General features: G+C 38.5%; 1 protein-coding gene across 1 annotated transcript; it reads right to left on the reverse strand.

Moving 5' to 3' along the window:
* Positions 1-315: 315 nt before the first annotated feature.
* PSAT1 (phosphoserine aminotransferase 1) lies at positions 316-16,316 on the reverse strand. Its single transcript, XM_056513445.1, has 9 exons — positions 16,114-16,316; positions 13,914-13,974; positions 13,043-13,112; positions 11,751-11,956; positions 10,159-10,331; positions 8,971-9,140; positions 5,174-5,302; positions 2,590-2,727; positions 316-1,979 (listed from the first exon to the last, which is right to left on the reverse strand). Exons 1-9 carry the CDS (start codon positions 16,171-16,173, stop codon positions 1,874-1,876), a joined length of 1,113 nt encoding a protein of 370 aa, XP_056369420.1. The 5' UTR covers positions 16,174-16,316; the 3' UTR covers positions 316-1,873.
* Between the last annotated feature and the right edge of the window lie 676 nt (positions 16,317-16,992).

Genomic DNA, 16,992 nt, shown 5'->3' on the forward strand with positions numbered 1-16,992 from the left:
AGCCAGAGCTATGGTTGAAAGCAAGTGCACAAAACCCAGAAAAAGAAATTAATAAAGCTTAAAAGCTTAATATAGTATCTGAATTAGCTATTCTTAACTGGCAGGGCAAAAAGGGTTCTTTAAGCATTCATAATAGTACTCTTGTTTCCATGGCTTCTATAGGAAAGACTCTTCTTGGAAAGAAAGAAAATATACATGAGGGAAGCTTGCTTTTTAGGGAAAAGGAATATACCAGAATCTAAAATTCTAACACACATTAGTTCTGATTTTCCACCTGAAAGTGACAAAATCAAAAAGTTTCAAACACAATGGTACTTCACATCATGACATGATTAAATTTTATTTTTTTCACATAATTTACTCACTTTGAATTACACTAAGTTGACAAAAATCTCCAAACAGTAGTCTTAAAATGACGACTTTTCAGATAGGAATGTAACTCAACCCCAGCACATTCTACTGATTTGCTCTGAGGTTCCATCAACAAAGGGATAGTACACCATTATCATTAATAAATTGTTATCACTGTACTGATGCTACACAAAAATTAAAAAAAAAAAAAAAAGAAAAAAAAGAAATCCCCATTGTTTGCCAAAGAGTTTAGTCTGAAACCATCTGTAGTAATGCTAAACACTCTGACAGTAGCAGATAGCTTCTGCACAAGTTAAAAATTGGAGATTAAGGTCAATATATGGGCATTGGCAGTAAAGCCACAAGCTGAGAAAAAATAAAAATTAACTCAAGGGTTCTGTAACAGGAGATCTTCTGAAGATCTTTGCACAACCACAGTGACCTCTCTGGCCCAGAGCATCAAAGTCTGCGATAAGCTAGAAGGACCAAGTGAGAAAGTGAGACCAAAAGTACACTGTAGTGTCAAGGAAAAGGCAGAGAAGACTATTATTCTCTCCAGCAGGACAAAGTTCCACATATAAAAGCCTACAGAACTGAAAGAACGAAAGGTAGAACAAATACTGGAGGAAGTAGAGAGGAAAACCACTTAAGAAACACCAAAGTAGTCTGCTGCACTTTGGGCTCAAAGGAAGTGCAGAGAAAATCCCATTGAGTGGAATACAGCTATCCAGTCTAGCACAAAGTTAACAAACAAGAAGCAAATTTTTTGCAGCAGCAAATATCCATGCTCCAAAATAAGAATACAACATTAATAATGTAGGAGTTTAATATACAAAATGCATAGAGGAATAAAAAAGTCTTAGAAATTGATTTAATCAGACTCATGAATCTTAGCTTTTAACTAATAAATGTTAATAGGAAGAAAGGCCCAGTCCTGAGGACTTTAACGACAAGTGCTTGCAATGGTTATAATAGTACTTCCAGCACTGAAGCAATAGTCTGAAGGCTGGATCCTCAAGTTAGGAATGCTGGTGTTAACTCCTAAATACTAATGGTGCTACACTGCTGGAATGTACCCCATACACCAACTAGATGTCCCTAGAGACTGTGTTAGTTTACCTTCATTATGCAGTCAAAGAGTATTTGTAAAGCATAATGGAGAATGACAAATTTTGCTTCCTGAATTTCACTAAAAAGAAGGCACTGCTGAAGTCACTTGTAACTAGAATTGAGAGAAATAGACTCAGATCCATAGCATCTTACAGTGTTATTCATGTTTTAACCACACATTTTCAAATTTTGGAATCAATCATGATCAGTCTAACGATCCTCAACTTCAGCAAAGCCAAAATTGCCACATCACTGCAAGACTGGGCCTCTGATCCATTCAGTTAATTAAAATTGCTACAGGAACTAAAAGAAAATAAAACTTGTGCTCTACAGCTGTGCAGTACCACAGTAATGTTAAAACCCTTCAGCTTTTATTTCATTGATGTGCAGCATGACTCTAACCCACGGGCATTTATGACTGATGCGTCTGCATGAAGCTTCTCATGAATGTTGCAAGCTTCTGAACATCTTCTACAGTCACTGCATTATATAAAGAGGCACGGATTCCTCCCACAGACCTGAATTGAAAATAGGAGGGGAGAAAAAAAAAAGAACCAGAAAAGTTTTGTATATTTTAAAAAAGACATTAGTAACAGTCCCAGACATATGAATCTATTTCTACTCTAAAATATAAAACTCAGATTTATGTGCATGAGAATATTTAATTCTTCAAGGCAGGCTTGCAAGCTAGAGAAGCTTAGTATTGATTAGTTACTTACAGCTCCAAAGCTGTAGCCCAATGACAACAGAAATCCCACAAACACTAGTGAACATGAGAAAGAACTCTTGCAACCAGGCAGACAAGCCACCTGAGAGGCTTCATACACTGATACAATCTGACCTCAAAAGATATCTTCTTCGACATCCACACAGAGACAGATTTGCAGAAGAAAGCAGCATTAAGGATAAAGCTCTTTGAAGCCCACCACTTCACCTAAGCAGTAGCTGAGCCACCAGCAATCTCTAATTACAATCTCTAGACTGCTATTCTCAAGTGTTGCCAAACCAGTATGAGGAACAGCTCATATATGAGAAAGGCTGGTAAGTCAATGCACAATGTCTGATGCTGTACCACTGCAATAACAGTTTATTCTGCACAGGATAGAGATTCACTTGACTAATACTTACCGATGTCCTTTCAGAGATATCATGTTAAGTTCCACAGCCTTCTCAAGAAATTTCTTTTCCAGGGCTTCATCGCCCTTGACACTGCCAATGCGGAAAGGTACATTCATTCTGCTTCGGTTCTTTCTCTCCACTGGACATCTAGAAAGGTTGCAGAACGTAATGCTTAACCCACTTTGTGCTGTATTTATATTTCAGCTATATGCAGTTTGAGAAAGTGAATAATCACATCTGTTTGTCCTTCAAAGTCAATCCTTCATAATCGAAATTGTCATTACTTTCCAGGAAAGAAAGCAACCTTCCTTTCTTAACCAAGTATAATAATGGAAGTAGTAAAGTGGAAGGTTATTAATCCTTTCTGACATACTCAAACTTGTGCCAGAGGAATGGACATGAGGCTTGTATACAGACAAAATTAAAGGGAAAAAAAAGAAAAATAAATAAAGAAAACAGTTACTTAGGATAGGTGAGGTAATTACAGGGAATTTTGACTAAGTCTAAAGCAGTTTCATCTCTTCCTCTTCAAAGACTGACACTTCTCAACTAGTCAAAAGTGCTACCAGAATTACACTCAGCTAAACAGAACTAAAGGAAATACAAGAACACAAGATAAGTAAATTTTCATCAGAAACTTCTGTTAATGATTTCAGTCCGTCTTCTAAATTAGCATTATTCGGAGTCATGAAGTAGAGAAGAGGCATCTCTAGAATAAATCTTGTACTGCATACATGGCCACAACATTACATGAGATGTATCATAGCTCCTTAATATCTTAAAATCTCATTTAATCTGAAGTGGAAAACTCGAGATATGTGCAAATTCTCTTCAATTATTTTGTGAAAGTAAGAAATTATGGGGGAGGAAGACAAGATTTAAGTATCTTTTTTAGTGTTTCTACTTATAAAGGAGATATGAAGCCTTCAGGTTTATCTATCTTTTTCTAAGGCTGTGGTTCTTGCAGGCATTCAATCTAAAAGAGCTTTCCTAAACTGAATGTGAATTTCATACCTATTATTATGCTATTTGGGAAAGAATGAGCATCATTCTTTTTAGTTCCTCTCTTGTTCCTTTGTCCAGCTATCTCCATGATGAAAACACCTGCCTGTGCAAATCTTCAACAACAGGTTCAACCAGGAAAATAATGTTCAAAAAGGCCTATACTTCTAAGAACTTCCACATCTGAATTACTGCAGCTATGCCTTAGTTTATAGAATATCCAGTTGCTACTAGGCAATCTGATGTAACTCAGTGCACAGACGTTGAAAAACAAACTACAAATGGCACAGAGCACTTCACAGAAGAAAGGCTCCATTTGCTAAATGGCTTGTCACATGGCTTACTCAGGGAAGCATGCCACAGACTAAGTACCACGTTACAGCTGGGAAAGAAGCCTCAAATTAAGTCTTCCTTTTAGTTATAGATACAATTAAAAAATTCAGTCTTAACGGTATTGCTTAGGAAGCTGCATACAGCTCAGTTAGTGAAGCTTGTTCTGTTTTCCCAGCTGACTATTTACCATCCAATTTGCATTGCATTTCCCACTCACTGCCTTACAGACCAACTTCATAGATACAAATTTCCATTTGTCACAAAATGTTTTTTTTCAAGGTTTCATTTGCCTTCTGACATTTATGAAAAATCCCCAGGATTTCCCTGGAGTAGGATCACAGTCCTGATCATGGTGATGCCAAAGGCAAAGCTGTTCTTATTAAGAAAATGAATAAGAAGAATGTATTAAATATTATGATGAAACTTTACCCCTGCCAATTATGATTGCAGAAAGCTTTAAATTAAAATCCAAATTTATTTTGCTCTATCCTAACTTTGACTTGGAAGTAAATTAGGTCCTCACACTGTTGCTTTTACACTGAAGGTGACAGAAAATATTTTGCAGGTTCACAGTAAATTAGTAGTCTGAGCTTGACAAATATTAAAATTATTACAATATCAGCTCTTAACTATCCATATGTTCTGTGAGCTCAAAAATACCTTGCAACGCTATGTAGAAGTCAAGAGGGTTAAATCTGCTTTGGAAAGCCAGCAAAAATAACTAAAGAAAATAAACTGTGCATAAAGAAAATGTATTCCATTTTGAAGTCTGATCTTTCTATTTTATTTCAGGAAGTGTTTCAAAACCTAGCATAATTAGCTAATAAAAGTGCTCTGCGTGACAGAGAAAAAGCAGAGTCTTTGACTCCTGGAAGGTGGTAGGGAAAATACAATGCAAAAAGGTATCTACAATTTCTTACAGGTAATTTTCTCTGTTTTGGCATATATTTCCCCAAGAGATTCAGTACACATACAAACCAGAACCTGCATATCTGTATTCTGTATATTCTTTTCCCACATTCCTATTTTATTAAGTTTAGAATGTTTTTAGTAGGGTTCACTACTGACATATACAAGGTAAGCTAAAATAACTTCCTACTGGAATGAGACTTATCCTTGGACAGTTATCAAGAGAATGGTTTGCACAAATAGTATCTCTAGGAGACCTCAAAACTTCAAAAACACAAACTCTTGAAAGTTAAGAATGTTTGGTTATGTAGCAAATATTGAAGCCAAGTGGAAAAGCACAGCAACTTACGCATAAAATCCATTAGATTTGTCTATAATATCATAAATCATCCGTGACTTGATTAAACTAAGTTTATCCATAGCTGCAGCTCCACCATTATTCTTTATCCATTCCAGTACCAATCCCATGATATAAATACTGCAAAAGGAAAGAATATTTTTCAGTGAAATTATTCAAACAGGAAAAACATAAGTCTTGTCTAATAGTTTACAAAATGTTTCAGCAAAAAAATGCCATGTTTGATTTGAGGGCACTTAAGATTAACAAATCAAAATATATACTATTTTACAAGTTATGACAACTCTAAACAGACAATGTTTTCTAGACATTCTGAAAATCAAATGCCACTCATATTTGTTGGACCCAGCTTAATCCTTTGTACCACAGAAGGACATGTTCTGCAGGCTTCCTGCAGCCCTGCAGGGCTTCCAAAGACACCCAAGACATGCTGCATGCACTGCCAATTAACTGCTCACACCACTTCCTGCCAGGTCCTGCCTAGAAGAACTGCACAACTGCCTAGAAGGAGTCAGATTTAGAAAATAAGTTAATAGCATTTGCCCTATGTAGCTGCTCTGTACCCTGTAGTTGCTCTGTAGCAAAAATATAGGAGTAAATCTCAAATACATATACATTAATATGCCAGAAATTTAATCATATTTTCACAAACATTAAAAATGAGAACTCTTTAATACCATTTCTGTCTACAAAGACCTTTTGCAGACATGAACAGTGAAGTTTGGTGAAACAAATTACAATGTATCACATTTAATTATTTGTTACCAGTCAAGTTCTTAGTAGAGGTCTGGAAGCCTACTGGCATCACATGGCTTGAGACCAAGAATTTCAATGCTCGTTACTAAGTGCAACATAAAAAAATCCTTGAGGCCGTTTGCCTTTGTGCTTTTGCTACAAAACTCAGCTTGTTCAAGTTCAGACGTTTCCCACGACTACAACAATTTACATAAAAACCTGCTCACAAGTTTTTATGGCCTAAATCCAACAAGTTCTTTCTTATGAATCCCTTCATTATTGATTCCAAGGGAGTGCTCAGAGAACATTATCCTACAAGTTTCCCTAATGCATATCTAGCAGGAGGCTGTTCTAAATTTTGCTGCTTTTTATTACTAAAGGGATGCCAGTACCAAATCCTTGAATACTTCAGGAGGCTGCAGAATAACCAAGGTTACAGACTGCCATTTATAGGAGGTGCCTGACAGCCCTGAGAGCACAATCTTGCCACGTTTATGACAGCAGACTATTAACTACTCCAGTGTAAAGGGTTTAAGTGAAGTATAGACTGTGCCCTTGGCAAATATACAGGGCCACATTCACCTCCTGCCCTCACTTCCTTGAGCAAAACTTTTTGGACAAGTAAACTCTTAGAAGTCACCCTTAGAGTCACTCACAAAAACCCAGACAGCTGAAACCTTTTATCCTTCTTTTACATCAATCAAAATAATGTTTCTGGAACAATTTTAAGTGCAAAATGCATTTCAGAGCTTGCAAATGAGATTTTTATAGCAAATTCATCGTTAATTTTAGCTAAACAGATTAGGGTCAAAAAGTCAACTATGTAATGCCATGAGGTTAAAGCCATTAGCATCACCTTAATTTAATTTAACATCTTGCTGAAGTAGCTTTTGTAAATTCAGTTAATATTTCCTGCCTGTTTGCCAGCAAACCATTAACAAGTGCAAGCAAAAGACCAGAGAAAAAGAGAACTAAGAAGCTTTGCCAGTTCCTTAAACTGGAACAGGCAATTAGGGCCAAGCCAAACAGATGTGCATCCTGCCAACATTTCAATCTGTTACATTCTGGAGTGTACTCCAATGTGAGTCTGTAGCATGAAGTGAAATCCAGCAAGACAGTGATGAGAAAGGAGAAAGACTGTTAGTTCAACTTTATTTTCAGTTCCCTTAACCACACACTACTCTGTTAAGGCTACAATCAGATACTGAGTAACAGCTAAAGTAGCACTTTCTTTTCAGAAGTTCTTTGCAATTTCTAAAAAAAACTAAAAAGGCTGAAGAATTTTATTTGTTTTGCTTTTCAAATCAGAGGAACAACACTGTGTCCAAGTACTGAGATTAAGTAAAACTTCAGTTTTTCAAATGGAAATAGCTTTGTACTTGGAAAACATGAATGGCTGGATTTAAAACCTGGCATATTCAATTATACAGTGTCCAAAAACAGTTATGTGCGACTTGGCAGTCAGGCAAATAATTGAACATGAAATAGAGGTTTCATCATGCACTGTAAAAAGAAAGCCATACATACTGCCTATGCTACAAAGCTACATTAAGCAGACCAAAATCTGGCAACATTGTATGGTTAATTCTTACTGGGTGTACTCAGCCAACAGGGCAGACAGACTGCCAGTAAGAATACATAATTACAGCACTACATACTGCACAGTAAGCACGCAATTTGGGGGAACAAGTTCTGCACTACAGAATCTGGCAAAAACAAATGTTCACAAGATTTACTGTTCTGTTATAAAGATAGTTGCTCCTATGTCATTGCAACAGCACATTCTGCAGTGACAATCAGCATATTCAGAGATACTTAAATTCAGAAAATTTGAAGTAAAACTAATTGTAATGATGGAATTAAGTTATAGGGTTTATATACAGGAATCATTGAATTGTAGGCCCGTACAGTACAATTAATATGTGTCAAAGACCATTAGGCAACCTAATTTTGCAATTCTGGAACATAAAAACAAGCTGAGACTAAGTGTTAGTATAAAATTACATTATCAGATTTTCTGAATGAAAAGAAAATCTTTAGTTTCAAGGTAATTTTAAAAGCTTCTGGGAAAAAAAAAAAAAAAAAAAAAAAAAAAAAAAAAAAAAAAAAAAGATACCTAGATTGAAGATCTTTTTTAAAATAACTATTTCAGAGGAAAAATTATCCCGTTTAAGAACAGGTAGATACACTATCGGCACAACATCTAAACATTCTAGTAGCAAAGTACCATTTCAGTAGTTATCAGAAACTACAAGATAGCAAATTTAAAAAAAGCAAGCTGTAGTCTGATCTGCTTCTTGCATAATGAAATCATCATGCACATGGCAATTTTATGATTTTGATTGCTAGCAATGATTACAAAGCTAGATCAATTTCATCTTTGGATGACAAACCAAACACTGAGATGGCAGTCAAAGAATTGTGCAAATCTCTACGAGAGAGGAAAGCAAATCAACTACTAAATGCCTTTTAAAAATTTTTTCTTCACTTTTACTTCAAAACCAACAGTAGCGAAAGTTGTAGAAAGAACAATAAATATTTTTAAAGATTAAAAGATTATTCTCGTAATATATTATTTATAACTTTATTCACAAGAATATTTACCATTTTCTGGTAAAGAAAGTCAGTGGGGATCTGGAGGTTCAAATGCTGAGAGCAATGTCAGGAAGAAATTAAACTGTTTCTAGGGATCAAGAAGCAAGTCTAAGTGCCAAATTACTTTCTTGCAATGAGAAAAGCATCACCACTGAATTGACTAGAGCTGTGCTCATGTAAACCAGAACTGCATCCTGAAACTTCTACAATAGAGCTATGATATATAATATTTACTTTAAAAAAGATTACATCCTCTATGGCTGAGTTGCTCTAGGCAATGCCAAGCCTACTAGTCACACGGCCGGACACTTCCATGTTTTCACAGGAATCACGTGAAACACTCCAACGTATCAATGGCTTGAGGGACAATACACAACTTGGAAGCTTTTCTAGGTAAGAGCAGCAGATGGCAGTGCAGCAGCTTTCCGAGTAAGGGATACCACAGCAGGGTGAGTTACCTGTAGCACGGTGGAGTGTTGTACAGTGAGCTGTTTGCTGCCTGTGTTTTGTAATCCAGTACAATAGGGCATTCCTTCAGTGCAAATCCCAGCAAGTCCTCACGTACTATTACAACAGTAACACCAGCACAGCCAACATTCTTCTGAGCACCAGCGAAAATCACGCCAAACTTTAAAAGGAAGAAGAAAGTACTTGGTACATGCATTCACTTGTAGAGCTTATTACTGAGGAATACACCAGGCACACTAGTCAGCTGAACTGAACTCGAAATGTGTTGAAAATTAGCAAGTTATAGGTTAAAAGAAGGGTTAGCAGAAGTTCTGATTTCAAAGTGCACTTATGGCTACTCAAATGAGGAATATAATCACAACAAATTTCACAACAGTTGGCTAAATGTTTATTTAATAGCTGCAAATAATTCTCAAGGCAGCCTGTTGAAATTTCACACTACTCCATGCAAATTTACTAAAAACAAATTCCTACACAGTTCACAGTATTTTCAACCCATCTGTTATTTCAGAACAATCATCATAAAATCCACCTGTTCAAAGAGGCAGATCAGGAAAGGCCACGTTGAAAGCTTTAACAACTACTCATTTTTGCTACACACAGGTAAGAGAGGTCAAAAATGCTATTTCACTAGTCAGTAACACTTCCACTCATAGTATACTTTACAAACATAATAACTGCCTGTGTTCTGCCTCTGTGCTATCTGTGAAACAGACACCATAATCATGAGGCAGAGGAAGCTTTAGGAGCTTAAAAGAGGTTACAGATTTTTCATGTAAGAGATTAAAAAAACTGATTCACAGTACTCTGCTGTACACTATCTACAGACTAAATATGATTTGGAAGATATTTATTTTAGCTGTTGTTTTTCTTTTAGCAGGTATCTTCTTCATCAGTAAAGATCATACAGTAGCTAAATAATCTTGAGCAGCTATTACCATGAACAATTTCAGCATAGTTAAGCATGTTTTTACGAGAAAAAGGAAAACAAATAGGCATTGAAATCTTAAACCTGAAATTTCAAAACTTCTATCCATCATCAGACACTCAATTAACAAAACATGACTTACTTAATTTCACTGCTCAGCATCTCTAGCCACCCAGACATTTCAAAGTGTTTCACTACATGCATTAAATTTTGAAAATGCTTAGTGCAGTCACTGTGTCCAACTGTTTACCTTGGAAACATCCACAGGTTTGGACAGGAAGTTTGATGACATATCACACACCAAGACTGCTCCTTTGACATCAGGTACAAAGTCAAACTCCACACCATGAACAGTTTCATTAGCACAGTAATACACATAAGATGCATCTGGATTAAGATTCCAAGTGCTTGGGTCAGGAATGCCTAAGAGACAAAAAGGAAACCCAGAGGTCACTGGAGAAAGTAATTTTCTTGGAATGCAATTTTACCTGAACATGAAACTTAAGTGCAAACCAAGAACAATTTTGCCATATAGATTATTAATCATGTTGTTACCTGGAAGATAAATGTACCTGCAAAGCCAATACACCAGTGCATTCCCAAAATTCTCCAGCAAGCCATCATAAAGTTTGCAAAACCTTTTGTTTTTCACCCCTTATTCTTCAAATTATTTTCATTCAGTTTGCAATCCCAGACTACAAACTACTGCCCTAGGGGTTCAAAACAGCATTTCAGAGGAATTTAGACGCTGAGTACAAGAATCTTCCTGCTGCCTTTGGAACCAAATTCTCACTGGCAAAGTTCTCTAAAGCTCTGTTTCTGTGCAATCCCAGAAGCATTTAAGTCTTGCCCAAGCTGAACAAACAAGGTTACCTACCTTTCTCCCATTTTAAGCTTTGCAACTGATTTACAAAACTAAGATCTCCTCTGTCAACAGGCAATATACAGACATGTCCTGACAGCACAAAACAGGTTTGGCATAGAACAAATAGTTGCTCTCCCTTCTTTTCTCCTCCAGGACTTGATGGGAGGTGGAGGGAGGGGTGGGAGATGGTGCTATTCCCCCACTCATTATTTACTGCCTCTCCTCTTATCTACAGCTACCTGATGGAAAATTACGCTCCCCCAGTTGTAGGTTCAACTCCTTCCTGTGCCTCACAGAATATAAACTTACTTTCCAAGTTGGTGCCCTAACCACTGTTAGTTAATACACTAACTTATATGGGGATATTCATCTTTCCTGTTGCCACTCTTTTTAGTTCAGGCGTAACTTCGATCAGAGAGAAGTGAGCAAAACTAGCAGGAATAGGAACCAGATCTCATGTATTCCTGCTTCAAGAATTATTTATATAAATTCAGTGACACATTGGTGGGAAAGATCATAATTTAGGAATCTTTAAAAGCAAGCAACAGAATTCAAGTCTCCCATACATTGGGTCAACATCGTTAAAATCTCAGACCTGCTTCTGGATTTTAGAGTAATCTCATTATCGAGTGTACATGAAATTTAAATACCTCACAATACTCCTGTGAATAGCTTAAGAACTCAGTTAAATATTAAAAAAAACAGACAGCCCAGACCATATCCCTACTTAGACACTGGTTCCTTGCCACTCAGTTTCTGGCGTCTGCTCAGCCCCATTTCATAATTTTTTTCTGGTGGAAACTGTTAAGCCACTAATCTCCCAATGGTGAACAAAGAGAGATGTGGCAGACATTCTTTTGAGTGCTGGGCAGTCAACTCTAGTTAACATTCAACAGCCCAATAGCTACATTGGATCAATTTTTACAGCCAGTCAAAAAGCTAAGCATTCATATAGATAGATGCAATCATCAACTTACTTGTATAGGCGCCTAGTTTGGGATGAACAATATTTACTTTGGCATACTTCTCTGCTTCTTTAGCTGCTTTTGCCGACCAGCCTCCAGTAACCACATAATCTGCTTGTCTTCCCTCCTTTAAACCAATAAGGTTAAGTGGGACTGCACTGAACTGAGCAGATCCACCTCCTTGAAGGAAAATAACTTTGTAGTTGTCTGGTATATTTCTGCATAAAAGAAATAACCATTTATGTTATTCCCAGGTGACACATGATGCCTACAACTTGATACTATGCATTTAACTGTGACTGAAGAACAATGCTGTCATTTTAGAAGATTTTTTGCCTAGAACTTAGATCAAGTCCCACTAGCCTACCTCAGCACAATATTTGAGAAACAAATATTTAAGAGTATATGCTATGAATTTCATTGATAAAAATTTGCTGAAAAAAAAGCTTTCCCTCCTCAATCCTGGCACTGCATTAAACAAACTCACTCCTGAGTAGCTGTACACACAAACTTGAGAGATATTCTGTCACAATTAATGCTGTTTTTTAATTTTATATATTGCTAGCTTCATGACTTTTCTGTCAGGCTGAGAACATCACACCAAAGAGCTTACAGCAGCACTCAGAAGAGAGCCTTTAATTTCAAAGTGCAATAGTACAATAAATATGATGCAGACCAAGTGCAATAAAGAGTTTCTCATACAATCACAAAAATAACTTATTCAAATTATTCATTAAAATGATTTGTCAATGATTCTGGCTGTAACTGAGGGTCAAGTGTGTTAAATGATCAACATTATTAACTACTATGATAACAGTAATTCTAATCCATTATATATTTATTTCAAATTTTTAAAAAAGTGTTATTCTACAAATGCGAAAAGGACTCTTGATCAGTGATTCTAACACTGATCCACAGAGCTTTTGTTAACAAAACAGGACTTATGAACAATGTGCAGATCACTTTTATACTACTACAGAACTGACTTTTATTGTTTGCACTTCTTTTAGTTCACGCCCTTCATGAATTCTATGAAGGTGACAAAAAACAAAATTTCAAAACAAATGCGGCTGGACATCTAAGAAAATATCTTAATCTAATAAGAACATTTTGTCACATTCAATAATATAAGCATCAAACAGAAGATCAGTGTCCTCCCCAAGGTTATTACTTTACGATGCACAGTACCTGTGCATGAAAAACACCACCAAAGAAGTGCTTTCCAGAAAAGATCTCCACATTAGGCATTACTGATGCAACTAGCACAACACAACGTAAAAATAAGCAGAAAGTAATTCACTTACAGCAATTCACGCATAAGATTTTCAGTTGTATTTAGAATTTTTGTGAAATCTGATGACCGATGGCTCATTTCTTTGGTGGAATAGAAAGAAGAAATGAAACAAGATGGTAATACATTAATTTAATTTTTAAATTGTGTTAAGCTTTAAACCTTTTATACCACAGACCCAAAATGCCTAAAGGCTGTCATTCCCAGTTCCTCTCTTTAAGTACATAAATACTCCTAAATATCTGCAGAAGACTTATACCTGCAGTCCAGATACAGGCAAATCCTGTGCATTGACATTTGGGACTCATAAGACCTTATTACCACTAGGAACAACCACATTTGCAAGTGAAAAAATAGTCTCTAGAAAGGTTTTATTTTCCTCATGGTAAGAACTCTGCTGCTAATGCTGTAAGAAGTATATAGCAAAGTACAGGAGTTTGTTTTTTTCTCTTACCTTTAGCAAGGCTTCTTCACACAGTAAAGGTAATTAAATATTAAGGACAATTACACAGTAATTCCTTTTAAATCCATAGGCTGTCTTCCATGTGTAAGTGTACAATTTAAACATCAATCTGAATTTTGTGGAGACAGCTGTACGTTCTACTTTTAGCAACTAATCAGTTTCATAGATTAATAAAATGCTCACCATCTTGACGAATAAATCTTTAGTGCAACTGGAGCTGAAAAACCAGCCAGCTACCCATATGGCACAGAAGACTTCCTCATTGCAGGAGGGCATTGCCTTCCTAATGGGAAGTATGCTATACATCTATCTATGCAGACACACAGGTATTATAAATGAAGGCAAAATACCAAGATCAGAATATCTTATTACACAATTCAGTTAAACATTGAAATAATGAAAAATGTAATTTAAGTCTTACCAAGAACACTTATACCAAGTCCTTTGTAATCCACCAATTCTTTTTGCGCTTCTAATAATACCTATCAAAAGAAAAAAAAAATCCAGAAATAAATTAAGTGAATTTTCCACTATCTGAAGTCTCTGATGCAATCATGCCTATGCCAGCTGTCCCATATTGCAATAACCTGACACTTGTCAAGTGAGATTAACAGAAGTATAGCCAATTCTGTTGTAACTAGAAGCTTAAGGTTTTTCATAAGATAGCAAACTTAAGTCATATGCTTGTTGTGGAGATCAAGTTATTATTTCAAATGCTATATTTCCAGATTTCTGAACAATTTCTAGGAGTTGAATGGAACTCTTAACCTTTAGAACATCTAATATTTCTATACATGCTCTTTCTAAGCAAGCATCCTAAATATCCACTCCCACCACTCCATCCTGTGTCCTTTCACTTGGCTTGTGCAAATAGGACAACCAAAGTATTGAAGAAAATGTAATAAGAAAGACCAGCTTGGGGAATCGAGTATCTTAAACTGAGCCAATACGACAATGACTTGTTTCACAAAATGAAGCTCCACACTTTTTGAAGACAAGCCTTCATCTTATTGAGGGTTAAGAAAGAAATTAGGCAAAATTTTGAGATAACCAAAAAAACAGGTCATTAAAAGCCCTAGCCAAGGAGTGCTTCAGCCATTCATTTCTTCCTGCCGTCCCCCCTAGCTCTTGAGTATCAACAAAGTAGCGTGAGATTCTAACCACTGGATCTGCAGCTTCTGATTTCAGTAAATTCTTGTCTGAGAGCCAGAACACTCTTGGCTGCTCCTAAAGGAAGCAGGAGAAAAGGGACCTCCAGTAGAACAGTCACCAAATAAATGCTGCATCCATGCACCCTCAGAAGAAACTGCACACTCTGGGCAATTCCAGGAATAAGAAATCTACCTTGCTGACAGGGTATCTGCATGGCCTGTCAACTGTAACAGCTGGCTACTAAAAGGTCAACTAAAAGATAGTGAAGTTTTAACCACCACCTTTTACAAGCTAACTTATCCATGACAGAGAAGGAGACAAAATAAAAATGAGGGAGAACACACAGATTATTAGAGTAGTGCTGGCTAAAATGCTTGATGAAATCCAATTCTGCTAGTAAGATTCACCATCTCAAAATCTGAACAAAATGCCTCACAACAGATATCTATGACACCCGTTATAATCCATCCTCTTGCTTCACCGAGTCTGAGTGCTTTATGGGCAGCATCAACCCACAACCAAGAGAAAAAAAATATCGGTGTGATACAACAGTCCACGCAAGAGCACTACATTTTCAAGAGGGCAAACAGATTGATAATAGGGAGCTCATCTGTGCCCACCTGCATTCCTTAAACCTGAAATTCAGCTTTTAGCCGTCTCTGTCAGAGAGCTGGGTACTGAGGCAGTGGCTGTGAGAGCCTCTTTCGGAATCTAGAGCTCAAAACAGAACAACAAATTTCTTTGCAACCTTATCCACAAAGGACATTTCCTGGAGCAAAGAGATGGGAGGGGAAAGAAACCCAAACACCTAAAAACACTTGCTCTGCAGAAATTTGTTTATCGAAAGATTTTTTTTTTTTAAGAAGTAACATATAAAACAATGACGAATACTATGAAAGGAACTAAGAAAACAACAACAACAAAAATTCCACAGTAGATAACACTTAAACTGAAAGTCAGGTACGTACAGCTCGGCAGAAATGTCCCCTCTCCATACGTGACTGGATAATCCATGGATGCTGATGCAACTTTCCAGAGGGTTGAGTGTACACTACATTCACTATAACTTCTTACAAAAAGGCATCTCAGGGAATTACCACGCCATTTATCAACCGACAAATCTCACACTCCACAGAGCTATCCTAATGCTCTTAGGTCCTACTTCCCATGCCAAAATCAAAACATAGGTGCTGGCGCCGTATCATCCAGCAGGAAAGAAAACCCCAAAAGACAAAACTCTAGAGAGCATTCCAAGAACCACAGTCGAGCTCGCTTCCAAAAATCCGAGCTTTTCAGGGCAGTTCGTTGGAGAAGGGGAGAAGACAGTAGGTTTCGGCGCTGTGAGTGTAAACTCCTGTAGTTATTATTTACTAGTTTCCCCAGCCCTCGCTTTGCAGCCGAAATCCCCCGGGAAGCCGGGAGGCCGAGGACACCCAGCCCCGCCGTGCACCAGCCCGGCCCCTACTCACGGAGCGCGGCAGCTTCGCCGGCCCGGCGCCGAAGTTCGCAACCTGCCGCCCGCCCTCCATCGCCGCGATGCTGCCGCTCCTGCTGCGGCCGCGCTACCACCCCTCCGCTATAAACCCGCGGCCGCCGGCGCCCGGCACCTTCCACCCCTGTCCCGGCCGCCCATTGGCAGCGCGGCCGCGGGGAGGCGGCGTGTGGGGAGGGCTGGGCGGGCTGAGGCGGGGGAGCCGGGCGGTGTGAGGGCCGGGCAGGGCGGGCTGAGGGGAGGGAGCCGGGCGGTGTGAGGGCCGGGCCAGCCGGGCGGTGAGAGGGGGGAGCCGGGCGGTGTGAGGGCCGGGCAGGGCGGGCTGACGGGACGGAGCCGGGCGGTGTGAAGGCCGGGCGGTGTGAGAGCGGACACGGGCGGTGTGAGGGGAGGGCCGGGAGGTGAGAGGAGGGAGCCGGGCGCTGTGAGAGCAGGGCCGGGCGGGACGGGATCCCCACCGCCGCGGGGTCCCACAGCGGCGCGGCCCGCGGGGAGCGCAGCGAGCGCTGGCGAGGGGCCGTGCGGGTAGACACACACACGGTGAACGCATGTCCTACTTTAACTTTTTGCTTGGGCGTTTCCCCCACGCGGGTGGTGCAGCAGCGCTGGGATGCTTGTTCCTAAAGCAGTCTGCTTTCGGAATGCGTAAGAACTTAAAAGCAGCCAGCTGCAGTTACAGTGAATTTTAGGAGATCCTTCATATTTCTTACGAAATGACAAGAGGGCACAAAAACTGATGCACAGGAAGTTCCACCTGAGTGGAAAAAGAGTAAGAGAAATAACTTAACTATGCAAGAACATGCACTAGAACACGCTGCCCAAAGAGGTTGTGGAGTCTCCCCAGCTGGAGACACTT

The sequence above is a fragment of the Oenanthe melanoleuca genome, chromosome Z, assembly GCF_029582105.1.
Source record: "Oenanthe melanoleuca isolate GR-GAL-2019-014 chromosome Z, OMel1.0, whole genome shotgun sequence".
NCBI classification, from domain to species: domain Eukaryota; kingdom Metazoa; phylum Chordata; class Aves; order Passeriformes; family Muscicapidae; genus Oenanthe; species Oenanthe melanoleuca.